General features: G+C 48.4%; 1 protein-coding gene across 1 annotated transcript; it reads left to right on the top strand.

The window, feature by feature from the left end:
• The first annotated feature begins 6 nt into the window (after window positions 1-6).
• Window positions 7-4,582, top strand: LOC123069203 (inactive TPR repeat-containing thioredoxin TTL3). The gene is made up of 7 exons (XM_044491990.1): window positions 7-954; window positions 1,588-1,783; window positions 1,870-2,054; window positions 2,216-2,549; window positions 2,630-2,834; window positions 3,807-3,913; window positions 4,000-4,582. Exons 1-7 carry the CDS (start codon window positions 116-118, stop codon window positions 4,150-4,152), a joined length of 2,019 nt encoding a protein of 672 aa, XP_044347925.1. The 5' UTR covers window positions 7-115; the 3' UTR covers window positions 4,153-4,582.
• The last annotated feature ends 5,147 nt before the right edge of the window (window positions 4,583-9,729 follow it).

The following is a 9,729-nucleotide window of genomic DNA, read 5'->3' as shown; positions in this document are numbered from 1 at the left end:
GATCCCCATCCCCATCTCCGCCTCCACCTCCCCCGTCCCAGGCCGCCGCCCCATGCTGCACTAGCATCAGCGCCGAGATCTGAGCGTGCGCGCAGGCAGGCAGGTGCTCGGCGGAATGTCCAACCGCCCGCCGGCGCCAATGCCGGACACGCTCTCCGACGCCTTCGCCGCCGCCGTGCTCCTCTCCTCCAACGACAAGCCCGACACGCTCCCGCCGGGTCGCCTCTCGCCCGTCTCCCCGCTCCCGCACTCCTCCTCCAAGCACCACCACCACCACCACACCCCGAGCTCCTCCTCGGGCTCCTCCGGCTCCGTCTCCCGGGCGCCCGCCTTCGCCTCGCGCCGGAGCCACTCCGGGGAGATCCCGCTCCCCTCCGACGCCCCCCCGCGCGGGGCGCGCCCGGGCCACCGCCGCACTGGCTCCGGCCCCCTCATCTTCACCTCCGGCTCCACCTCCAGCTCAGCCACCTCGCCGCTCACCAACGCGCTCCCCGCCGGGAACATCTGCCCCACCGGCCGCCTCGCCAAGCCGCTGCCTTCCTTCTCCGCGGCCTCCACCCCGCCGCCCCCGGCCCCTCCCCGCGCCATCCGCCACGACGTGCTCGGCTCCGGCACCGGCAACTACGGCCACGGGAGCATCATCCGCTCGCGCAGCGGCGGCGTGGCCCCCGAGGAGGACGCCGCGGTCAGGCGGGCCATGTCCAGCGCCGACCCGGAGGAGCTCAAGAGGGCCGGCAACGAGCAGTACAAGAAGGGCTACTTCGAGGAGGCGCTCAGGCTCTACGACCGCGCGCTCGCCTTGTCCCCGGACAATGCCGCATGCCGGGGCAACCGGGCCGCCGCGCTCACCGGCCTCCGCCGCTTCGGCGACGCCATCAAGGAGTGCGAGGAGGCCGTGCGGATCGATCCGTCGTACGGACGCGCGCACCAACGGCTCGCCTCGCTTCACATAAGGTGAATGAATTGTTTGCCCTTAGATCTGCGCGTGTGTTTACTGCGAAATGATTTTTGTTCTTGGCGCCCTCACTGTCGGTTGCTCCGGTTGCTGAAAACAACTTTTTTATTTACGCCACGTAAGATTATTTGCTCCAGCGATCTGAATAACAACATGGCTTTGCCCCCACAGCCACAATGCAGCAATAATATGAAAGCAAATTTGCTATTTTTAGCAGGGTTTACAAAACACACATGTGCATGAAGTGTTTATTTCATTATTGGCTGGTAACGGAAGGCGATTTGTACAGTGGGCACACGTTTTTTCTAACTTTATTTCGGAAATGCTTTGACAAGTTGGCATCCATATGGAGACTGATTGATCTGAAATGGACACTGCTTTATGTGCCCCTGGATTTCCTTCCTTGGCATGAAAATATCTGCTCCTCCAGTTCCGCGAGAATCAGAAATAGCTGAATTTGGAACAAAACATAAATGGTAACGATGGGCACACGGATGTGCTCGTTTTTGCTATAGTTAGTAAATCGGTCAACACTAGTTACTACCTAGATTCATCACTGGTACCAGATTAAGTGACCCTTGAATTCTTCAGCTGTGCAAGTTATTCATCTGAAGGATCTTGTTGAATTGCAGGTTGGGACACCTTGAGGATGCTCAGAAGCACCTTACCCTGGCAACCCCACAGCCTGACCTCCTAGAGCTGCACAAATTACAAACAGTGGAAAAGCACCTGGGCAGATGCCTTGATTCACGGAAGGTTGGGGACTGGAAGAATGTGCTGAGGGAATGTGATGCCGCTATCGCGGCTGGAGCTGACTCCTCTGCTCTGGTTTGATTCTGCCCATTATCCAATCCGATATTGACTAGCGATTTCTTGATCAGAGAGTATATACTTATGTGATTCACCTCTTGCAGCTCTTTGCCGCGAGAGCAGAGGCTCTTCTCCGGCTCAATCAGCTCGATGAGGCTGATATGGCCATCTCCAGTGCTTCCAAGTTGGATTATTCATCTTCCTGCACCTCAGACACCAAATTCTGTGGCTTCTTTGCCAACGCATACCTCTATTACGCACATGCCCAAGTTGACATTGCATTGGGAAGGTAATTCAGCGTTTACTCATTATACTCGCACAGATAAGAGCATGTGAGTGTAGCTTGAAAAACAACTTTGTTCAAAGCGTTTTTGACTTGGCAGGTAAACTCATCGGTTGCCTGTTATAGCTGTATCCTTACATGACTTGACACTAGTGAACATTTTGCAGGTTCGATCATGCTGTCTCTTCAGCTGACAAGGCCAGAATAATAGACCCAAGAAATGTCGAAGTGATAACAATGCATAACAATGTGAAAGCTGTAGCAAGAGCACGATCTCTAGGGAATGAGCTATTTAAATCTGGAAAATTTTCAGAAGCTTGCATGGCTTATGGCGAAGGGCTCAAACATCACCCTGTAAATCCGGTCCTTCACTGCAACAGGGCCGCTTGCAGGTTCAAGCTAGGGCAGTGGGAGAAGTCTATTGAGGACTGCAATGAAGCCCTCATGATTCAACCCAATTATACCAAGGCTCTGCTGAGGCGTGCAGCTTCCTATGGCAAGGTAGCATATTGTTTATCTTTTTGTGCTTTTTCTGATTTAGAACTGAAAAACTCAGAAATCGTTGCACATTTGATGTTTAGATGGAGCGATGGGCGGAATCGTTGAAGGATTATGAGGTTCTAAGAAAGGAACTCCCAGGTGACACTGAGGTTGCTGAGGCCTATTTCCATGCTCAGGTTGCCCTCAAGTCATCTCGGGGTGAGGAAGTATCAAACCTGAAGTTTGGAGGAGAGGTTGAAGCAGTTACAGGAATGGAACAATTCCAGATGGCTACTTCCTTGCCAGGTTTGTCTTATTGGCTGGTGTCCTTCGTTTGAAAATGCGGCTTCATGCCTTTTTCGGGAACCACCATTTGCTAATTTGTTATAACCCTATAACACATACAATTACTGAAAATAATGACAAACTATTATCTACATAAGTAGAGTTCCTGAAATAATATGAGACATACATATACATTCCTTAAAATAAAGCATACAAAATAGTAAGATTGTCATGTAAGCCTTGCATTTGATAGTCGACACATTGATCCAGCCGTTCCTTAAAACAGTTAGTGAGTTGTTGCAAATATTAGTGAAATGCAAAAATGGTGCCCCTTGATTAATCATGTTTCTTGTCTTCTTTGCTCGCTTTGTGGGCATTTCATGGATCTATTACAAAAGGAGTGGCAGTGGCTTAGGTGCAGAGTAACCAAACAATGAACTGGAATCCACCCTCCTTTGTTTTGTTACCTATTTTGCTAGGTTAACCTTGCCGCTGATTTTCTTCCTTTTGGGGAAAAGGAAGCTTTTTTATTAATCTTGCCACATTTGACAAACACATTACTTACTACTCTCTTCTGTAGAAGTTACTGCTTCCCAAGAATGAGCAATCCCATTTGATTTTGATTAACCTTGCATGTTTTGCTGCTTCTGCTTGTATCTTGCGCCTGCACTTCATGATGTTTGACTTGCAGACGAGCAGCGTTTTATAGTACACTAGTACTGCAATCTTGACTTTTGTTGATAGGCATGAGGTTGTACCACCAGTTGGTGGTACTTGTTACTGTTTAGTGCGTTGCAAGCAAACCTTCACGTGGCCTTTGTTTTGCTGGCACTGTACTATGGCTATTTTTTTGGAAGTCTGCACTTTTGCCAGTTTGGGGGTACATTATTCAGTTACATTCTTTGTCTTTTACCTTGCTCTCTCTATCTTGTAGCAGTGGTGGAAGTTGTTAGTTTTTTTAATCTGATGCACTGTCATTTGATGGTTTCGCAGGTGTTTCGGTCGTCCATTTCATGACTTCTTCGAATCAGCAGTGCGGTAAAATTTCCCCGTTTGTGAATGCACTGTGTACCAAATACCCATCTGTTAATTTCCTCAAGGTAAGTGGTTGAGCAAATGGTTGATCCTTGTCACCTTCCTATCTCTGGCCTATTCTTGACATATGCTATTCTCTTATTTTACTTAGGTGGATGTAAACGAGAGCCCTGCTGTCGCGCGCGCAGAGAATGTGAGGACAGTTCCAACATTCAAAATCTACAAGAATGCCATAAGAGTGAAGGAGATGATCTGCCCCAGCCAACAGCTGCTGGAGTATTCAGTAAGGCATTACGGGACCTAGGCCAAGAAGCCGATGACTTCGATGTTTCCTTGCGCCTTGAGCTCCCCTCGAGCAACCAAACCGTTGGCTAAACCGGAGGGAGGTCCAGAGCAGAGCCAGTGAAAGGTAATCTTTGATGACGAGGGCAGCAAAGCATGAAAGAAGACCCAGAGAGAAGAGCAACTTCCTCCGATCTTTTTTCCATCCGAACCCGCCCTTCGCAAGTCGCATTTCGCCGCCTTTTTCCCCATTTGTTGATTACCAACTTGTTTTTATTCTTTTCATTTGTCCCCGTGGGTACATCATTGTTGCCGAATTCCTTCCTTTAGAAAACAAAAAAACATTATCTTCCAACTCTTGGAAGAGCGACTGTAAATTTTTTACTTTCATGTTTACCAGACCAGACAGCCCAAGGAAAGAAAAAGTATAGATGCCATTTGTACTCTTGAAATTTGATCGTGTAATATGCATGTTTTAAGCCTCTCCTCGTCTCGCCATGATCAGTGGATCAACGCATGCTAGTATGGAAGAAATATCCATTATCCAAGCAGATACTGTCGCTTGCACATATCTTTTGTAGATAAAAGGTCCACATTTGCTGTTGGTAAGTTGCCTGAAAAACAAATTTATCTAAGAGCAAACAGTTCCTCTAAAAAACTTCCCCTAAAACAAGTTTTTTTTTGGTTTCCCATAACTTTTAGGGGAAGTTGTTCGGGAGCAACTTTTGTTAGCTCCTATAAATTTCTAACCCCAAATATTTTTTTGATTTATTTTTTATTAAACAAAACTAGCTAAAATTTTATTTCCCCCCTAGGGCCCGCCAGTTAGAGGTGGCCGCCGGCATTGACACGGACGCGTGGTGGCCGCCGGCGAGGGGTTGCGTGGCCGCAGGCAGCGCCATCTCGGCATGCCGGCGTTTTGGCATGGTGGCGGTGCTTCGGCGGATATCCCGTGGGATGGCGGCGTATTGGAGGGCTGCACATGGTAGTTTCATGGTGGTTATTTTCCTTCGAAAAAGATACGGGAAGGTCATCTTCCCATAAATCAATGGAAGAAAGGACCTCTTTTACTGGATCCTCTAAAGATAGTCAGTCTCCGGGAACTGTTGGTGACGTTTCTTGTCCCTACTTTTTGTAAATCGAAGTTATTTTAGAGACAGGAAAACTGTTGAAGTTGCTCTAAATTGATTTTCAAAAAGAAGGGATGCGAGACAGAGCTCTAAGGCAGAAGGGACGACATAGAAAAGGGCATCGATGGCCGCGGGTGGCGGTAGCAATTGGTATGGCCGACGCTGGATTGGGACGTTCAAGTAACTTAGAGCATCTACAGCCGCAGACAACAAATTCAGGCTCTCAAACGCCTGCGGACGTGCGACCGCGGGTAGTGACCGGTCACATCTTAAATTTGCTCCTCTGCATGTGGATACCTCATGCTTGAAACCTTAAATCCATACAAAACATGGAAAAGAGGACATCTGCGCACTACATAGATCAAATAACATACACTACCCTAATTCTCGTTGAAGATGTCCACGATCTCCATGCCCGGCTTCGGGTACATGGACGACAGACGCAACTTCGGCTTCTGCGGCTCCTTCACTTCGGTTTCCGCCTCCGCGTCAAGTTTGGCGAAAAGCACGCCGGTCGCCGCCCGTTCCTGCCGGATGAAGCGTCGGTTGGTCTCGACATAGGCCTCATCCTGGACTGACTCAAGGATGGCTTGTTGCTCCGCTATCTTCGCCGATCACAAACTCCACCATGGCATCCTCCATGGCTAAGCCCCAACAGGCGTCAGCTCCTCCTCCGGCTGCTCCGCCTTGTCCTTCTCCGGATCCACCACCTTCATAGGAACCGGTGCTACCCCTCTTCCTCCTCACTCGGCTCCGGCTAATCCAGAGGCACGTCGGCTGCGATGCGGGCGGCATGCATCACCCAAATCTCCTCAATCTAGAGCCGAGGCCCCAACATTAGCATAGCGTACGTCGTCTTGTTTTGCCAGGTGCTGCGTCTTGAGCTTGCGTTGGTTTTCCTTGAAGAGGAAAGGGTGATGCAGTAATAGTAGCGTAAGTATTTCCCTCAGTTTTTGAGAACCAAGGTATCAATCCAGTAGGAGGCTCCTCAAAAGTCCCACACACCTACACAAACAAACAAGAACTCGCAACCAACGCAATAAAGGGGTTGTCAATCCCTTCACGGCCACTTGCGAAAGTGAGATCCGATAGAGATAATATGATAAGATAAATATATTTTTTGGTATTTTATAATATAGATTGGAAAAGTAAAGATGCAAATAAAAGTAGATTGAAAGCTTATATGATAAGAGATAGACCCGGGGGCATAGGTTTCACTAGTGGCTTCTCTCGAGATAGCATAAGTATTACGGTGGGTGAACAAATTACTGTCGAGCAATTGATAGAAAAGCGAATAATTATGAGATTATCTAGGCATGATCATGTATATAGGCATCATGTCCGTGACAAGTAGACCGACTCCTGCCTGCATCTACTACTATTACTCCACACATCGACCGCTATCCACTATCCAGCATGCATCTAGAGTATTAAGTTCATAAAGAACAGAGTAACGCATTAAGAAAGATGACATGATGTAGAGGAATAAACTCATGCAATATGATATAAACCTCATCTTTTTATTCTCGATGGCAACAATACAATACGTACCTTGCTACCCCTGCTGTCACTGGGAAAGGACACCGCAAGATTGAACCCAAAGCTAAGCACTTCTCCCATTGCAAGAAAGATCAATCTAGTAGGCCAAACCAAACTGATAATTCGAAGAGACTTGCAAAGATAACTTAATCACACATAAAAGAATTCAGAGGAGATTCAAATATTTCTCATAGATATACTTGATCATAAACCCACAATTCATCGGATCTCGACAAACACACCGCAAAAAAGAGTTACATCGAATAGATCTCCAAGAAGATCAAGGAGAACATGGTATTGAGATTCAAAGAGAGAGAAGAAGCCATCTAGCTAATAACTATGGACCCGAAGGTCTGTGGTAGACTACTCACAAGTCATCGGAGAGGCTATGGTGTTGATGTAGAAGCCCTCCGTGGTTGATTCCCCCTCCGGCAGAACGCCGACGAAGTCTCCAAGATGGGATCTCGCGGATACAGAAGGTTACGGTGATGGAAATAGTTTTTCGTGGTCGCCTCTGATGTTCTCGGGGTACGTGGGTATATATAGGAGGAAGAACTAGGTCGGTGGACGCCTGAGGGGCCCACGAGATAGGGGGCACGCCCAATAGGGGGCGGGCGTGTTGGAAATATGCCCTAGAGGCAATAATAAAAGCATTATTATTATATTTCCTTGTTCATGATAATTGTCTTTATTCATGCTATAATTGTGTTATCCGGAAATCGTAATACATGTGTGAATAACAGACACCAACATGTCCCTAGTGAGCCTCTAGTTGACTAGCTCGTTGATCAACAGATAGTCATGGTTTCCTGACTATGGACACTGGATGTCATTGATAACGAGATCACATCATTGGGAGAATGATGTGATGGACAAGACCCAATCCTAAACATAGCACAAGATCGTATAGTTCGTTTGCTAGAGTTTTCCAATGTCAAAGTATCTTTTCCTTAGACCATGAGATCGTGTAACTCCCGGATACCGTAGGAGTGCTTTGGGTATGCCAAACGTCACAACGTAACTGGGTGACTATAAAGGTAGACTACGGGTATCTCCGAAAGTGTCTGTTGGGTGACATGGATCAAGACTGGGATTTGTCACTCCGTATGACGGAGAGGTATCACTGGGCCCACTCGGTAATGCATCATCATAATAAGCTCAGAGTGACCAAGTGTCTGGTCACGGGATCATGCATTATGGTACGAGTAAAGTGACTTGCCGGTAACGAGATTGAACGAGGTATTGGGATACCGATGATCGAATCTCGGGCAAGTAACATATCGATAGACAAAGGGAATAGCGTACGGGATTGATTAAATCCTCGACATCGTGGTTCATCCGATGAGATCATCGTGGAGCATGTGGGAGCCAACATGGGTATCCAGATCCCGCTGTTGGTTATTGACCGGAGAGTTGTCTCGGTCATGTCTGCTTGTCTCCCGAACCCGTAGGGTCTACACACTTAAGGTTCGGTGACGCTAGGGTTATGAAGATATGTATATGCAGAAACCCGAATGTTGTTCGGAGTCCCGGATGAGATCCCGGACGTCACGAGGAGTTCCGGAATGGTCCGGAGGTAAAGAATTATATATAGGAAGTGCTATTTCGGGCATCGGGACAAGTTTCGGGGTTATCGGTATTGTACCGGGACCACCGGAAGGGTCCCGGGGGTCCACCGGGTGGGGCCACCTGTCCCGAGGGGACACATGGGCTGTAGGGGGTGCGCCTTGTCCTAGATGGGCCAAGGGCACCAGCCCCTATAGGCCCATGCGCCTAGGGTTTCCACCATGGAAGAGTCCATGTGGTGGAAGGCACCCCTAGGTGCCTTGGGGGGGAGGGAAACCTCCCCTTGGCCGCCGCCCCCTTAGTAGATCTCATCTACTAGGGCCGGCTCCCCCCCTTGGAACCCCTATATATAGTGGGGGGGAGAGGAGGGATTTCAGACCAGCCCCTGGCGCCTCCATCTCCCCCCGTTACGTCTCTCCCTCGTAGTCTCGGCGAAGCCCTGCTGCTGTGACGCCCTGCATCCACCACCACGCCGTCGTGCTGCTGGATCTTCATCACCCTCTCCTTCCCCCTTGCTGGATCAAGAAGGAGGAGACGTCTCCCATCCCGTACGTGTGTTGAACGCGGAGGTGCCGTCCGTTCGGCGCTGGTCATCGGTGATTTGGATCACGTCGAGTACGACTACATCATCACCGTTCTTTTGAACGCTTCCGTGCGCGATCTACAAAGGTATGTAGATGCATCTAATCACTCGTTGCTAGATGAACTCCTAGATGATCTTGGTGAAACGAGTAGGAAATTTTTGTTTTCTGCAACGTTCCCCAACAGTGGCATCATGAGCTAGGTCTATGCGTAGTTCTTCTTGCGCGAGTAGAACACAATTTGTTGTGGGCGTAGATTTGTCAACTTTCTTGCCGTTACTAGTCCTTTCTTGCTTCAGCGGTATTGTGGGATGAAGCGGCCCGGACCAACCTTACACGTACGCTTACGTGAGACCGGTTCCACCGACTAACATGCACTAGTTGCATAAGGTGGCTGGCGGGTGTCTGTCTCTCTCACTTTAGTTGGAGCGGAATCGATGAACAGGGTCCTTATGAAGGGTAAATAGAAGTTGACAAATCACGCTGTGGCTTTAACGTAGGTAAGAAAACGTTCTTGCTAGAACCCTAATTCAGCCACGTAAAACTTGCAACAACAATTAGAGTACGTCTAACTTGTTTTTGCAGCAAGTGGTTTGTGATATGATATGGCCAAAGTTGTGATGAATGATGAATGATCTATATGTGATGTATGAGATGTTCATGCTATTGTAATAGGATTCACGACTTGCATGTCGATGAGTATGACAACCGGCAGGAGCCATAGGAGTTGTCTTTATTCTTTTTATGACCTGCGTGTCATCGAGAAACGCCATGTAAATTACT

The sequence above is a fragment of the Triticum aestivum genome, chromosome 3B, assembly GCF_018294505.1.
Source record: "Triticum aestivum cultivar Chinese Spring chromosome 3B, IWGSC CS RefSeq v2.1, whole genome shotgun sequence".
Classification (NCBI taxonomy): Eukaryota; Viridiplantae; Streptophyta; class Magnoliopsida; order Poales; family Poaceae; genus Triticum; species Triticum aestivum.
Note: the sequence above shows the minus strand (reverse complement) of the source record. Positions and strands in the feature narration are given on the sequence as shown.

Coding starts and splice junctions, on each gene's coding strand:
- LOC123069203 (XM_044491990.1), top strand. CDS start 116: ATGTCCAACCGCCCGCCGGCGCCAATGCCGGACACGCTCTCCGACGCC. Junction 1,784..1,869: donor GAGCTGACTCCTCTGCTCTG/GTTTGATTCTGC, acceptor CACCTCTTGCAG/CTCTTTGCCGCGAGAGCAGA. Junction 2,055..2,215: donor GTTGACATTGCATTGGGAAG/GTAATTCAGCGT, acceptor AACATTTTGCAG/GTTCGATCATGCTGTCTCTT.